The following is a 17,404-nucleotide window of genomic DNA, read 5'->3' as shown; positions in this document are numbered from 1 at the left end:
TCTATCACATATACAAAATCCAGCTTTCCACCATTTAGTTGCGAAGAAGGGCGTTTTATTGTATTCATTGAATGGGCTATAACTATATTGGTTGAACAAAATAACCAGGAAAAAGTAAACAAAAGAATTGTTACTACTCACAAGGTTTGAAACAAGCCACCTACAGTATACTAGCAAATTATTAAATACAGTAAAAAGGGAAAACATCAGTTGTAACTATTGAGCAAAGATTTTAGATTATAATATAATGAGAAGTCTGTTTGTGTTGGTTGATAACATAATATAGTATCAGTGACTTCATCGTATCGTCATATATTTACCAGAGTTCCATTCCCTCAAATACCGCGCGGGCGTGTTTGTGTGAAGTAGACGTGTGTGTGTGTGTGTGTGTATTTACCAAACCAATACCACTTGTGTATTGTGTATGGACGGTTTCGTCACCAGCAACTGTTTGTCTGTACAGTGACGTCATCAGACGGTAGACAAGAAGTACGTACACGACACAGCCGCATTTGGTGAAAATATGTAGTCGTTGACTCATTGCCATTTTCAATAAGAGACTCATTATTGTCAGGAATTCCCCGTCTGAAGAATTTCTAACACTTATCTCTGTGGAAAGTCCTATTTTGGATTACATTGTTCGTTTCTGTTTAGCAAAAGATTACTTTGTCTGCTATTTGGTTCTGTAATTTATTTTTTTGTATTTCCTTATTAGAAACTTTAAGAAAATTGAATCTACTTTGTGTAATCTTCTACTGCAAATAAAATTTAACGGGAACCAGACAATTTTAGTTTGCATAGTTCCATTCGTTTACATTGGTAGTAAACTTACAGCGTATAACTAAATATCTCAATTACGAGATATTTTGAATTTATGTAATAGCGATAGCGTATAATTAATTGCTCTCGTACTGTGGCAGACATTTGATTGAAATGGAGAATGGTGAAGGATTCTTCGTGTGGATGTGGTGCGAAATATCTAACTATGGACGAAATTTTAAAGTCAATAGCTGCACTTGATTAGATTGCCCACTGTCCAGTCTTCACATTCTGGACGAATTTCAACATCGATGACATAGGGCAAGGAGATAATCTCTTAACGCTAAATGTATTGGAGGTTTTTAGAGCTTGAATTATCCCTTTTGGCTAGCCGAAGAAGCCGTACGGTGAATTAAGTTAATTCTCCAACCAACTGCCCTGTAAACATTTAAAACGTTGTTTTACCTTTTGTACTATTTAGTACCATAACAGTTCTTAATATCCTTTACCCATACTTATTTTATCTATAAACATGTTTAATTAGCTGACATACAGTATAGCTGTAGAAATGAGCTCCCCTTGCAATGCAAGTGCCTATAGTTCAGTCCTCGAAAAAAAAGTGTTTAGTACTTACTTAGGGGTTTTTTTATTACCTAATTGGGTTTAACAAATAAATAGCTGTATAACCTTCGGATCTCACTCTTAAATCTCATTCATTCAACATTATTTTAATCATCGTTGAATTACCCCCGGATTGGTGGCGTTATCGGTTGAAGATATTCTACTTGTATTTTCCCTTCTAGTTGTGAACTATTAACAGCTTACAATTTCTGTGTATTCATCGCAAAGGGGCCAGTTTTAAGTCTTCCACCATATCTTCAACAGCCGGCCTCTAGGTGCATTAATTGCGCCAAGCCCTCAAAGGGTCCCAAAAAAATTCAAAGGGCCCAAGTGGGGGAAGTGATTTGCCGGCAAAAGGAATGTCCTTGTTTACGTGTCACCCTAACCTAACCTAGCCTATCCTAACCTAACGTAGCCTATCCTAACCTAACCTAACCTAATCTAACCTAACCTACTCAATTATACTGTGAAAGACTTGGCTTTGGAACGTATTGGGTGGCTCCCTGGAGTAGTTGACGCAATTCAGGAATACCCGACTACCTGACTCAGGTCAGTTGGAGCAATGGCCTCTAGCATGTCGGAGCTCCATCTTCACATCTCCTGTGCTCTTGACTACCCAGCCTACATACATTGAGTGGTCCTGCATTGTGTCCCGGAGGTCTAGACCTCGCCTAACCTCTCGTCACTTTGGTCCTCGACTGTCAAACCCACGACTTCCGTTCTCCAAGGATGTCGGTTATTACAATAATTGTCGTATTTTCCCTCGCTCGGCCTTTTCCTAAGTCCCCGACATTAACTGGAATTGTTCATAGAATTACCTCGTTATCGAGTAGGAATTGTAGAAGTATTTGTATAGCCGTGTTTGCGTTCGTTACGATGTTAAACATCGCTTCGGAAGTTGTTCAAAAGCGTTCTATTTATATTCGGTTTTGGTTAAGCTTTAAGGCAAAAACAAAGTTGTCCTCGCTTATTGCAGAACCGCGTAAACATTATGCCACAAACTCCCATCAAATTTAAATGTCCTGAAATGTGTTTTTATTTTAATTTTAATATTATTAGCCTAGTATTTTATCGCGTGCGTAGAAAAGTGTTGACACTCCAAAATAGTTTTCCTTGTGAGTATTTTATGTTATTAATTCCGCCAATAAATCAACGTAAATAAGCGGTATCAGCCATCTGACACATATTGTCTCCCATAAGCTTGTCAACAAATTTTATCATGGGGGTAAGTGGTGGGATAAACTATGATACCGGTATTTTATAGGGAAAAATCACAAAAGTTGTAATTACTTCTGAATTGAAATTGTTACAGCAATGGGGGATCGCACAATATTGTTTACAATTATAGATCGGTGATCAATAGGAAATTCGAAATGTTAAGGGTCGGAATGACAAAATAATGCATCAAACTAAACGTATGCTGACTGGTTTGAATGCTCCGTTACCTAATGTTCTGGTTCTTATCTATAAATAATTTGTAATATTATCGTACCTAGTTAACTTTTCAAATGTTGACAATTTTGTAGCATGTAACGCACTGCAGTATGTGACATTGGGGGTGTGTAGTATACAGTTATCCTCATTATCATTTCATTTCCTCTGACGCCCAGTCCGCCTTTCATGTCGTTCACTGACCCGTTATCAACAAACTGTTATCACGCAGTTCTTTTACTGAACTAATCAGTTTCATGTGTTATGTTTTGTAGCTAAAATTAGACATTGTGTTTGATCTTTTTCCAAAGTGTGAATCAAGTGTGTGTCTAGTATGAAGTGCGCCATTCGTTAAATACATTGGGTGAATGTAAATTTCACTAATGGTTTACAGATTTAGATGACATTATCATCTACCATTATCACAACTGATGTTTTATTTATCATTTGTGACAATTAACTAATGGCTTGTCAGTGTTTGGTTTATTTCAAAAATAGGTTAGGTGAAGTTGTGGTAGACACTAGGTCATGACCGCTGTATTTTTTTGTCCTGGAGTCCCAAGAATAAAAACGCCGTGTGTGCTCAGCCTTCAATCACACTGAAAAGTGCCCGGTTTTCACGAAATTTGAATCACTCGTCTATACTGTATAGAAGTTTCGTAGTCCATCCCTATCTGTTTAAGAGGCTAAAAAAGTCTCGTTTGTATATTACGTGTTTTATGTACTATATTTAATGATTTAACTTTTCATTTTAAAAGACAAGCAATGTTACTAACTTCATTAATATACTGCTCCGATCGGATTTCAAGTTTTTAGTCTTTTTTCTCTGGAAAATAGTCTGTTCAACGTTCAACCTTTTTTAACGTGTCCCATTCCAGTAATCTGACTTGGTGTGTTCTATGTTTTATATGAACAATATTCAGCGTTACATTTTAGACTTGTCTGTACAAAATGCACAGCTGTAAATGTAAGCATCGACTCGTAGTTAAAAAAGTAATAAACGCTGACGCCGCGCCGGGGTGAGTGACCCACAAACCTGGTCAACGCTGATGCCGATGTCCGGGTGCTGACCAATGATATAAACAACTCAGTTCTTTACATCGTTGGTGCTGACGGAAGCTCGTCCACGTACTACCAATGCTGAAAATGTTAGCTTTATTTCATGATTATAGCTAAATTTTATATTACTGTACCTTGAAAAATCTAGATTCACTTATTTCTTGGATGTAAAATTATGTTGGTCATATTTTAGAGATTTCTCTGGTCTGGAAAATCTAAATGCAGATATATGAATTTAATGACAGCAAATATTATTTACATGGCAAAAAATACAAACTTTGTTGACACATATCGTAAAATATAGAGGCTTGGATAAATTGTTTACGAATAGTTATTTTTGGCTTCTAGGGACATCAATTAAAACAAAATTAAATCAGTCGCGGGTGTAGGTCTTACCATACCACCTACGGTAATAGCTGTTGCCCTATTTCGCTATAGGAAAATTCGTTAAAAACTGGGCTCAATGAAGTTGATCACACAGTTGGTTGTTGCTAATACCGTTTATCATAAACCAACGTTTAAACACACCAAAATGAAAGTGTAGCAATAACATATTTTATTTAATCATCAAATATCATCGTATGAAAACGTCCAGTAAAGAAATGTTACTCCAATTGTAGTTATAGCCTATCTGAGACGTACAATAAATTAGTTTCTCTTAAAGTACATAACTGCAACCACAGATAGTTCACATAGTATTTAAATGATATGTGTAAACCACGTTGGCTTGTCGTGACCTGAAATATGTAGTAAATCATACAAAACCTGGTCGAGGCCATGATTGGATTTTTGGACTACTCATGGTTCACCGTCCCCGCAATGTGAACGATGATGACTACGTCAGACCACGGTCTGTTAGTTATTAACGTTGATCGTCTAAAAACGAGGCCATCAAGAAGGTGACTTCGAGATTTTTCTTTTGGTGAAAATGTAAAACACAGAATGTAAAAATGTGCTCTAGTCATGATAAAATCACACCGATCTTTGGTAATTAAAAATATTTCCGAAGAATTTTTCATCTCGATAGTAATATCATTGAGTATACACGTACCTATTGACCGACATATAAAAAATATATAGTTAAATCTATTGTTTGATGGATAATTAAATCCTCATAATTTCTGAAGTTCTGGAAATTCACTTGACTGGCTTCTTTTCTCGTTGAATGTAGCTCAAGTGGTAATTTATCTACCAGTAGCCCAAAGTGGTGGTTAAAACTAGATAAAATGTTGACATTAATTAAATCTTTATCATTTCTGGAAATTCACTTTACTATACAGTTTTTGTTTCTTAGACAACCGTGTTCGAATTACGTTTCGCTTAATTTTACTTCTAGCCAATCCTCAGGCGCACCTGCTGAAATTCCTTCCCGTTATCACTTCCTAGTCATGTTTTCTGGAATGAAGTTGTCGTGGAGTCATCGTTTAGGCACGCTCTCGGCCGAATAACTCGTTGTAAAAGTGATAAAGGTGTACAGCGGGCGGCGCGGCGCCGTGTACGGCGTATCGCTATAAAGATAACCCTCTTGTGTATGAGACAAACACGGTAATTCTCGTCTCGCAGATAACACCAGGTCCACGGTGTCGTCATGACGACCGCTCCCTCGCCTCTGTATACAATACAACCAGACAATACAGCATATAGCGGTGATTGTATTGTTAGTCACCGGTTGCTAAACTAACATTCCTCCCTGAGTAATGGAGACAATAAAATTGTCACCGTAATCAAGGCCTTAACACTCATTGTTTCTGACGTAGGTTGGTAGGTGATGCAGTAACTGTTCCATGTCCGGTGACACTGATCGCTAGTGTCGACGAAATTTTGTTTCTGTTAGTTTTTCGTTATTTGTACTTTACTGTTTGGTTATATAACTAAGGGGCGAGTTATTGTTTATGATAAGATCGTTTTATTTGGTTAAACGAGGTTTTAAATTACTGAAATAACTATAAAATATTGGGTAACAAAACACGACCTCTACAGTGCACCTGATTTAACTAACGACAAATGGACTTCAACTGTTCCTTGAGCACAGAGGAGATATCTACTAAGGAAGTACTATCAAAGTTTGTTTTTCTATAAATATTCAGTTAGTATCCTTGGCTAAATGTTTTCTTGATACTCTCTTACATTTGAGTGTTGTGTCCTAAGAGAACGTTTATATTGACCTCTAATGTACAACTGCCAATTCCGACTGGTTCAAGGGTTATATTGTACATGTTAAATTACATAAAAATACTTTGTTTAACATTCATCAATGTTTAGAGTTTCATCAACCAAACGTCTGTTAGAATCCAGTCGCGTACTTCGAAAGATAATTGGAAATTATTGTTTAAATTTACTCAAACTATTATTTTATTTTAAGAAAGGTGTCCTTAAACTACTGAACAACGTTTTCAGCTTAAAAAAACATTTGTTAAAAGCCAACATGTATAAGAGGACTCGGTCTCGACAAATCATGCATAATTTTCTTTACTATACTTTAACTTCGTTGAAATTCAAGTCGAAGTCAGTTACTATAAAAAATAAGCCTTCTGATTTTAAATACAAGACACGGAATTCCCTAATCAGATATTTCGTAAATCTTGTCCAATAATATTCATTGTGATCAACATCTATGACAGATGAGCTAACGTCAAACGTATTTAGTGAATGGTGATGTTATCTTATTTTGACAAGAGAAAGGGACTTTCTTTGATGGTTTCTAATTTAAGAATTGACCTATTTGTTAGCCTCACAGACAAAACAACTTGTGTTTTGGTTCTTAAGTAACTAATAAATAATGCTTTCACAACAGAACTACATTTAGGCAAGCAAAAACATTTAATTTCTGTCCCCCTTAATGTTGCTTTTACTGAACACAACTAACACGTTTTAGAGTATATTCGTTCTTGAATCATTATTTCTTTGTTACTAAAATAAAGTGCTTATTTTAACGCCTATCTGTGAAAACTGTCGTGGTTATTCACATAGCCTCAATTCATATAGCCTACACAGTATTAGAGTGAGAATTTAACAATTTGTATCTGCCCTAACCAATTTATATTCCACACATACATTTACTGGCAGAAATGTAACTACATATATAAAAACTTATGGTTTATAATTTGTTTGTATGAATGTATACCCATTTTTATTCTAGCTATCTGGTAAATAGGGGTGAGTGCGGGACTTATTTCGGAGAATTGGTTAAAAATCACAAAATTCACGTATATAGTAGCCTATAGGTAATGTGCTTTTTGATCAAGGCCTCTTGGTTCAAAACACACCTTGTTCTATTGTACTATTGTACTATGATTGTACCCATCTCTACAAGGTTAGGACAAATGTCGCTATTTAAAGATCTTCCGCTACTAAATTATGCACTACTGTATTATTACTTTCCCCCTCTTATGGAAAAAGTATTGTGTCAGCCAAATTTTTTGAGTTTCAGTTTTGGGTGGAAATATCCGTTTTGGGTCCTCCTGAGCCAAAAAAAGTGGTTTACGAAGTGTGGGTGATTGTATGGTGAATTCTGTACACATGTGGTTCGATTTTGATCAAATTCGGGGAGTGTTTTTCCCTTTTTTTTGAAATTTAGGTTTTTAATGGTTATTTTTCCAAAACCCCTATAAAATTATAGAAAAATCAGAATTTTAACAATTTTGATTAAGATTTAGTATCTTATGGCCTTTTTTATTTTTAACAAAAAGTTAATGCTGTGAAAATTGATTTTGTAAAGTTATTGCAGCCTGTGATTTTTCCATAAAATACCATAGTTACTCCCATCGCTTGTCCATGATTAGGGTTCATGGCAATGGAAGAAGGTAGGTATATGTCTTTTATTTAGTAGTGGTGCACCTATTGTGTAGATGTGTTTGGTTTATGTATTGATAGCGGTCTGGCGGGTTGGCGGGAAGGCGTGTACGGTTGGCTGCAGACAACGCCATGTGGTTGCAAGGTCATCATCCGCCCCTGGACCCACGTCATGTGCGATGTGAGGACTGAGGACTGCCTCTGACTGTACTACAGTATAGTGTGTACCTCACACATAACATTTTACTCGATATTTTCAACCAGTAAAAAGGTGTCTATGTAAAGTCTAGAGTTTATTTCTTGGAAGGACTATACTGTTTGTGAGGAAGTTTCCTCCGGAGCATTAGGCCTTATCAAGGGTGGTAAGGGTCGATAAGTGAAAGACTCTGGGTATCTCAAACTTCCATTTTATTCCTTTCTAACCTTATCCTAACACATATGTTTCTATATACATTATTATATACAGTCTTGATCCTGGGTCCGTAGTCCTCCTACCAGGCAGTGTCTCCGGGCTCGTATTCAGGGGTTGGGCAGAGGTTGGATCAAGTCTTGCTTGCGCCCTTACTGGCCCGGTGGTCTACGACACTCCTAAAAGATATCCGTGTGGGTCCGCGGTCTAGATCCTTGGCACCTTAACCCCGGAATCCTCGGTCCCCTAGCTGCTGCTCTCCACTGGAGACGGTTCTGGCTTTCCAAGCACAGAAGTCAAGCTGGGCCGTTTTAATGTGCTACTGCTCTCCACTGGAGACGGTTCTGGCGTCACTTGCTCAGAAGTTAGCACTCTCTAGGCAGTCTACTCGGTCTGCAGTCCGACGTAAACTCCATCAACACTTAGCGTATACCTATGTATACGCATTAACGTGGAGGGGGACTCCAAAGTCCTCCCCTCCACCTACGACTACGGACCCGCGGGCTCAACACGTCCATGCGAGGGTGTCGGTGGCTCAACACGCCCGTCCGACAGTGCTGGTGGCTCAACACGCCCGTCCGACAGTGCTGGTGGCTCAACACGCCCGTCCAGCGGTACCTGTGGCTCGACACGCCCATCAGGTGTCCCGCGGGCTCAACACGCCCATGCGGGGTGTCGGGGGCTCAACACGCCCATCCGACAGTGCTGGTGGCTCAACACACCCGTCCAGTGTACCCGTGGCTCAACACGCCCATCAGGTAACTCGCGGGCTCAACACGCCCATGCGAGGGTGCCGGGGGCTCAACACGCCCGTCCGACGGTACCGGGGGCTCAACACGCCCGTCCAGCGTACCCGTGGCTCAACACGCCCATCAGGTAACTCGCGGGCTCAACACGCCCATGCGAGGGTGCCGGGGGCTCAACACGCCCGTCCAGCGTACCCGTGGCTCAACACGCCCATCAGGCCTCACACCGATGGCTCAGCACGCCCATCCGGTGGGGTCGGGCCCGGAGGCCCAACTGACTTCTCGGTGCCAAACACCCTGGTTAAGTACCCGCCGAATGGTACCCAAGTGGTGGGGGGTGAGTACCTTACCTCCCCTTCGGAGCATCTTTCCCCTCCTTTGGAGTCATTTTGATGTCTCCGAGTACCTTTTTATCTTTAACCTAAAAATTCTCTTGGGAGTCAAAAACACTTCTTTACACGTTTAAGGAACATAGAGCATCCAGAATAGCTATCCTTCTACATATTCAGCAAGGGCTTTCAGATCTCCTCCAATTGTTTCTTTTTCTATCGTCTTCGCCCTTCTTTAAGTTTCTCGGGGTATTCCTCTCGTTACGGATCTCTTTGGGAGGCGTAAAACATCCATCCATTCTTCGCCATTCTCAGGTAGTCAAGGAAACCCGTACAAATATCACCCGTACCTCTATTTCAAACAATAGTCGTGGACCTAGCACACAATAGCCGAATCAGGGACTTACCCCTTGGGTTTATGTTAACTTATATACCGCTAAGTAGAGGTAAACCGTCCAGTGCTTTACCTTTGCTATCGTCAGGTACAGTCTCTGGCATTGGCGGTTGTACCTGTACTGTACCGTCGGTGATTCTCCCACTTGAAGCCATGTTTAACATTCACCATTCGCTACGTTTCGTTACAAGAGGACCGTCTTTCTGTGCCGCCGGCGCCGCAACTCAGTATAGTTCGTGCCGCACTAACACTGTAATGGACTTTGACGAATCACTGCCACTTTTAGTGGAAATTCTGCTCGCAACCACTTTAATAACCTGCTTCTCTTTGGAGATTCACTAATGTATGGTCGAGCGCGGAACTAGATTTTTTATGTATAACCTTTTCACATCATAGGCATAGGACGCTAGTTCCAGCCCGGAACTGTTTTACACATTATTCAGGCTAGTCTTAGTAGGTTTCGGCATTATCACATGGATAAAATCCATTTGTGGTAGGCGGGATTTGAACCCGGTATCTCGAGCTCCGAAGCCCCGTGCTCTACCATGGATCTACCACTAGACCAGCTCGCTCTCCATGGTACTCAAGGCAAAGGACCTTATGCTAAACGTAAAGCCGGGTTTACACTATGTAGCAAAACCTCGTAACATCTAGCAATGTTATATAACATATGCTAGAAGTAGAACAAGTTAGGTTTTCGTACGTCAAATGCGAGGTAACTCTGAAAACGGGATAAGATAAGACAACAACACTTTTTCCCACCAATAGTGGTGTGACCGGTTATCAAATTGTGCCTTCCAAAACAGGCTACTATGCGAAGCTATCAAGCTATAAAACAACTATGCGGTAAAACATAACCTATAAATAAGCCTAGGAGTGATCTTTGATAAGCAACAAAACCACGATGCATAACGTTTAAATACCTTATCAACTTACTATGTTATTAGGATCGTCCGTCGTGAAATATAGCGTACAATAGTGTTCTGAAAAGTGTTCATTGAGAAAATAGGATTGTAAGTGTAGTGAGCTTATCAGCGTGGCGCGCGGTGCTGCAGTATTAGTGTTATCAGTATCTCGCCAAGACCGCGACTCTGTGATAACAGCGGCTGTTAGCAGCTTATTGTCCTGTGTATGATAACAGCACCGCGGCCTCAGTACGGGAAACTAAACTAACAACAATCGCCTTTTGTTGTAGCTATTGACTCTATAACACAATTTAAGTTACAGAATCTCAGCATCCTTCATTATCAAACCAAGGTGCATCAGTGCTTGCAGTAAATTTGAGTAATTATTCACATTGAAGCTGAGTCCCACCAAAGCACGAAACTGAAGTTATCAAACATATTTTCAACGTGTCACATCAAGGGTGTACTAAGCCGAAATGACAATCAAAGCTATCAATCAACTTCTGTTGTGTTTTCACAAAGCATAATCAATGTTCAAAAACAAGTGAGAACTCGAGAGCGAGAATGTGTTTAGGTTTGAATACATAGTTAATGGGAAGACAAATTTTAACAGGCTCGTTCAATCCTTGAGCTCAATTTTGTGTTTGTGTCTTGTAATAAATTAAGGCGTCTAACTTTAACTGAAAAGCGAAAGGATTAAATTTGACTTAATTTGTTCCGTGGTAAAATACACAAAATAAACAGAGAAATTGTTATGCCACACTTTATGTACTCTTATGGACTCAATATGCCACAGTAAAGCTTGACTAAGACAACTAGTTAATAATCGACTATAAATTTGCATTGTTATCATTCCACGACTTGTCTTTATAATGAGCACAGTAAACGGTTCGGATATTGTGGAGTAATTTTTAAAATGCTGTCCAGAAAAAAAACCAGACAATTACAGTAGGAGTTAAAGCATGTATTCGAAAAATAAGTATATATAGGTAACTTAGTTTAACTGAGCTACGGACATAGTGTTGCGGTACTATTTTAAAACATCTTTATCATATACACAACATGTTTATTGTTTAGGTCAACTCGTTGTAAAGTACAGCATGTTTTCAAACACGTGTTTTGAAAAACTTAAATACTTGATAACTCAAAGAAGATATCGCAATGAGAGTCTCGTCCTACTATGCTATCTCTGACTACTGTTAGTGGGAGACCTATACAGTCTTCATGGTATGGTGTTGGGTGTTGCACATAAAGTGAAGATCTATTTTGAGTTGATGTACGTAGTCGATGGCAGCTGCAATGCCTTGACCTAGTGGCTCTGGTGACGTCACGGTGACTCATCACCCCCGGTATCCTGGTCTTCCTCTGTACAGTCCACGCCATCACTGACCGGGACTGTACCGCTGAACTCTGGATCATCATTTTTTAATTTGTTGGTTATTGTTTTTTCGACTTCATATGCGTCTTCAGTTTGAGATAGCTACCAAACGTTTCGCCCTTATTATGACGAGGTGTCCTCAGTGGCTGGGCTCACGGTTGACGTAGAAACCACTGTGGTTCTCTAGACTGTATATTTATCGGATTCGTCGAGTGGAGTTTTTACAAGCATTTTATTCAGATCAAGATCTTTATGGATTTTCAAATCTTCTGCATCTTCATCTACATAATGTATTTGTGGTAGAGTATAGATCACTTTGTTATTATTCCGAACGCTTTACACGATAATGAGTGTAGTAGACGAAGATGAGTGGATGACTTGTGTGCTCTAAGGTATATTGTGGACATATACAAGCTAGTTTTTAAGCAGAACAGAAAAGTCCATTGATAAATTTCCGATATAATCACATTTGGGTACGTATTATACCGACCACACCTAAAAATTGACTTCCAAAAGATTTTAATTCGTTTGAATAACAAAATCTTCCTAACCTAACCTAACCACAAAATATAGTTTAAAGTTAAAGAAATAGCTGGAAATAAATGCCAAATGGTATCCATCTAGCTGCATTCTACATTTAACAGATGGAAATTTAACTCTTTAGTTCAACGAAGTGAGTGTCTTAGTGTTTTGTCTAGTTACTGTGTAATGTATGCATATACAGTAGGGTACTAGGTCATGAACAGTGCGCCGATGACATTCACAGTGTTGTATTGAAGGACCAAGAACACCGGCTCGACTACTTTCACTCTCTTCGTCCTCTCATAAACAATACTGATCGTTTGTGTACTAAAATATATATTTTTATCTAAAGGATCTCTTTATGTGTTCAACCTTCTTAAATACAGTAGTGAAGAAAATATCTTTAGCCTTTGCATTACATCGAAGAAAATCTTTACTGATAAAAGAGTTTTGCTTGCTTACATCTTTAACCAGTTAATTGCTTCCTACCTAGAGTTGTGCCTTCTTAATAATTTTAAAAGATGGCTTAGCGTCGCTTTAGGTAGGAGAAATAGTATATTTACTGATAAAAGTGAGTTTTATCTCACTTTTAGGTACATTTTACATAAGTAACTTGTAAACGGTGATATCATTTTTTCAAAAGTTTAATCCACTAGCGTTGTATAGTACATTATAACTATTTTTGAGCAATAGGCATTTGATATTACAAATACTTATAAGCTCTCACAGCAAACAAACATAAAATAGGTAAAACAAAAAATGTTAGCTCAACAATGGATTGAACAATTGTGTTTCCCCATGAAGTTGAATGTATTGATTGAGAGCAGCTGAGTTAAGTGGTATTGTTGGGATCCCCAGTATGGCAATGGCTCAATCATATGATTCACATGGCTTTCCTAGTATCAAGACTTGGTTGAAGAATTAATAACGAATTCTATATTGATTGTGTTATAGTGCCAAGCACTTAGGTTAGCATTTCTAGACAATATTATTAAGAGTCTTATAATTTTCCAAGATGATTAAATTATGTGGGGAAGATTTTCAAAACTTTTAGTCTGTAATTGGTCATGGTTTTATTTGGTTAAATCAGTGTTATTAGATTATGCAATTTAAGAATACTCTAATAGTTTAGTTAATATTAGACACTTAAATACTAGTAAATCATTCATATGTCTAACAAAGTTAATAAAAAATGTATATCACTTGCTCCAACACAATTTGTAATCAGTATTAGTACAAAAGAAAACTAATAATTTTACACCTGCAAACCTTCCAGTTGGTTCATTGTTATGTGTATGTTTTCAACCCTAGCCCTACAGCTTTTAAGTTTCAATCCTGAGAAAAATCAATGCTTTTTGATGGCTCCAAACTCAGCCCAGCTGACCTTTAGTACATTTTTCTATCCAAAGAAACAGCTGTTCTTAGTCAGTGACAAAGCTACATGAGGCATTCATTGTACGATCATCCTTCGCTCGTTTTAGGGTTGAAATACCCCAGGGTACCTTCATTTTAGTTTTTAATAATAACAGAGAAGTAAGGTACAGAGGAAACATTCAACACTTAACTGGTGTCTAGCACCAGTTGTGATATCACATATATTTTGATTTGTGTATATCACTAGTCGCTGGTGTCTAGGGCAAAATCCAACCCCTTCACCCTCACGTACTACAACTATCACAGTGGAGAATGACGCTGTGCCCTGTGCGATAGGTGCTTTCACACAGTGCTCGCTGCAGGGGCTCTCCGTTGCTCATCACAAGTATATTTCTGGCATAACATACTACAGATCAATGCATATGATTGTACCATAAACCTGTTTCCTTGTACCTTACTGATCAGTTCTCTGAGGTAATAATGACATGTTGTATGTGTGTTGCAGGCCAGTACAATAGACGGTCGCAGGAAGGGAGCTTGTCTGTTCTGCCAGGAGTACTTCATGGACCTCTACCTGCTGGCAGAGCTCAAGACCATCAGTCTCAAAGTGACCACAGTGGACATGCAGAAACCTCCGCCGGACTTTAGGTGAGACAGGTCTAGTCACTCCACCATCATCACTTAATAATTGAGACCCCAACAGTATATTTGAATGCAAAGCAAAACGATGAATAAGAAATAAAACCGCAGTGTTAAGCAATTTAAAATGAAAGTAAAAATTATAGATTGGTTTATGAATAGACTTTACAGTTAAACAAAACATTTACAATATTTACTTTGTTTTCATAAGTAGTCATCAATGTTGCAGCCAAGTTCATCTTTAAAATAAATCAATAGTTGTGGTATTTTATTTCTTTAAAATAATCATGTGCAACAAAATAATCATATTTTTTTATGTATGATTTTTCCCGTTCATAATGTGTCAAAATATAAAGAGAAACTCGGAAGTATGGTCAAGAGTAGGGTAATAAAGATGCTTGAAGCTCATTATTTTTTTTTATTGTTGTATATATAGTATATATAGACTAATATAGTTAATGATGTACCTGATTGCGCCTATGTCTTTACTTCATGTCTAGCCTATGTGCTACTTGTTTCCGTAAGACGTTTTAATCAAAACAGGTTTAATTTAAACAGCCTTCTTCCAAGGCTAAACTATGTACATGTTACATCACATTTTCCTTGCATGACTATTGTGTCTGTGGGAAGTTGATCTTCGCTATTTTCTATGACGTAGGTTGTAAAATATAGTTTTTTAATTAACTAGTGTATTGCTAGCTCTACCTTGTCCTGCAACCATAGTAAGATACAAAAATAAAACCAGATGCAGAATGTTATTAATTGGATTTTTATAGCCAATTTGTCCCCTTTAGCTGTTTATATCCTTTGAGCCTAGGGATTCTTTATCAGTTTAGTTATGCATATTTTCCTCATCTTATAAAGTCACAAACCCTATCAAGCATTTGGTGGACACATGCAGTATAGAAAAGTAAAAAGATGCTGATAAGTTGTGGAACACAAAAACAATCCACCCATCTCATCGACTATCCCGAGCTATCTTGCACCAGGTGGCCCTCTCCTACCAATCTTTGCCACGGAGACGGGTGAACTCCTCATTAATTGCACAGGCCTGACAGAGACAGTTCAAACCCTCAATCAGCATTGCCTCTCCTGGCTGTAGACGTCTTGGACCTAACAGTCCGCAATTACAACGCTGGAAAACCCAAAGTACCAGGTTTACCTGTTGAAAATCAGGTTTTTACCCTCGTTACTCAAATTTATCAATCTTTGGGGCTCAAATAGTTAAGCTTATTGCTTACCAGATAGCTTAGCTTAGGCTAGGGTCAAACTTGGCAACTTTGTCGCGGCGACAAGTGCGGCACCGGCGACCGAAAAATAAACATGACCCGGAGCGTCTTTTGGTCCCGGCAAAAAATACGCTCCCCATATTATCTTACGGCTTAATCTGGCACTAGTTGATTGTACTTGTCATTACATTGAAAAAATAGATAAAGTATTTATTTAGTTTTGATAGCCATGTGATTCTATTTTCTTTTTATTATAAAAGAACAACTTCTATAACCTCTAAACTGGTGTTGCTAAACAAACTGGCTGTTTTAGTCCTAGACAGCCTATGGATCCAAGGGGTTAAAAGCCGTGTTGACACGAGCAGGCATTTTATGGGGCAGGTTACTTGCCTCTAATGTATTTCAAGTTACCTGAGGCAAGTAACTTGCCCGCCAACTAGCCTCGTGTAAACGCGGCTTTAGTCCATAGTCCCAAGAAAAGTATTGTTCACCAGTGCAGCTACCGGAGCAACAAATAATTTTCTTTTTGCCATACTACACTGTTTTAAAGACTTTTCACACATGAAATTGGTCCAGAGAACAGCTGTTTGCTGCCTGATTAATCAAATGGTTTCATTACGTACTACTGCACTGTAATGAATTTTTAATAGACACCAGCTGATTATAATTGGCAAAAACTCAACCAATCAATAAATGAAAACATGAACCTCTCTTAGAAGTTATGAGTAGTGATTATTGGGTCCTTTAGTCAGTGGGAATATATATAACGGATGTGTATAGTTTTTCTTATTGTTAGGTTAGTAGTAGTTTGGCAAAAAATATTGTTCGTCACTCATCGAAAATGATTGAATGAATGAATGAATGAAATATACGTTTATTTCCACATAATGTATACAGAAAGAAACATACTTTTTAATACAAAATATAATCACAATTACCAAATATAAACTAAGGCTAAGAATAAAAAAGAACATTTCTGTATTAATTAATTTGACGATTTTATGAAATTCAGCAGACATAGGCAGGTGCTGCCTGTGCGTCTGCTGGGTTGCTATTTAATAATTGTGTAATTTAATAAATATGTTTACCGGAGTAGTAACGTAACATACCATTTATATAACAAATACTACCATAACAGTACAAGGTTTCTCTTAACATTGCTGTTAATTTCATAAAAAAATTTCATGCTCAGTCAAAATTTACACATTTTATTCATGTTTACATGTTTGATCCTTGTGAATAAAAGTATTTAAACATCGGTACCAAATTAACACACATGTTTTGGATAAACCACAGTATTGACTTTTTTGTATTTGTATTTATAATATCACAGAAAATTACTTGTTGTTATTGGTTTCTGTTGCCTCTTTAGCGAGAACTCAGTCGAGCGGCAGAAATAAAAGACAGGCTAACCCTTTGTTTATCATAGGCGATCTAGAACTGGAGTAATAAACTATCTTAATAGAAACTTAGAATTTGGTTAGGAATCAACCAGTTCTTGCCAACAAATTTCTCTTTTATTTATAAATATCTTTATTTTTAAATTTTTATAGAGATTGTATATGATTGACAGAACAAATTTTGAAGCAACACCTCCACCCATTCTGATTGACAACGGGTTGGCAGTTCTGGAGAACGAGAAGATTGAACGACACATAATGAAGAACGTCCCTGGCGGACATAATCTGTTTGTGCAGGACAAGGAAGTCGCAACACTCATTGAGAATCTGTACAGTGTAAGTAAAAGTACATTTGGATACTAAAGTAGACGTCCCATCTATATGGACCAGATGTGGCTGTAGCAATCTCATCATTTA

The 17,404-nt window shown here is 38.1% G+C and overlaps 1 protein-coding gene across 2 annotated transcripts in view; it reads left to right on the top strand.

Moving 5' to 3' along the window:
* The window catches only part of LOC128990746 (chloride intracellular channel exc-4-like), a 48,611-nt gene that overhangs the window by 24,806 nt on the left and 6,401 nt on the right, over nucleotides 1–17,404 (top strand). For both annotated transcript variants that reach the window (XM_054413296.1, XM_054413295.1), the window contains exons 2-3: nucleotides 14,225–14,367; nucleotides 17,161–17,323. In XM_054413296.1, the coding sequence (XP_054269271.1) occupies nucleotides 14,225–14,367; nucleotides 17,161–17,323 (306 nt within the window). The remainder of the gene's footprint in view (nucleotides 1–14,224; nucleotides 14,368–17,160; nucleotides 17,324–17,404) is intronic.

Source organism: Macrosteles quadrilineatus, unplaced genomic scaffold (genome assembly GCF_028750875.1).
Source record: "Macrosteles quadrilineatus isolate MER2022 unplaced genomic scaffold, UCM_ALF_1.0 Scaffold_3__2_contigs__length_128488019, whole genome shotgun sequence".
Taxonomy (NCBI): domain Eukaryota; kingdom Metazoa; phylum Arthropoda; class Insecta; order Hemiptera; family Cicadellidae; genus Macrosteles; species Macrosteles quadrilineatus.
This window is presented reverse-complemented; position numbering and strand designations above follow the sequence as displayed.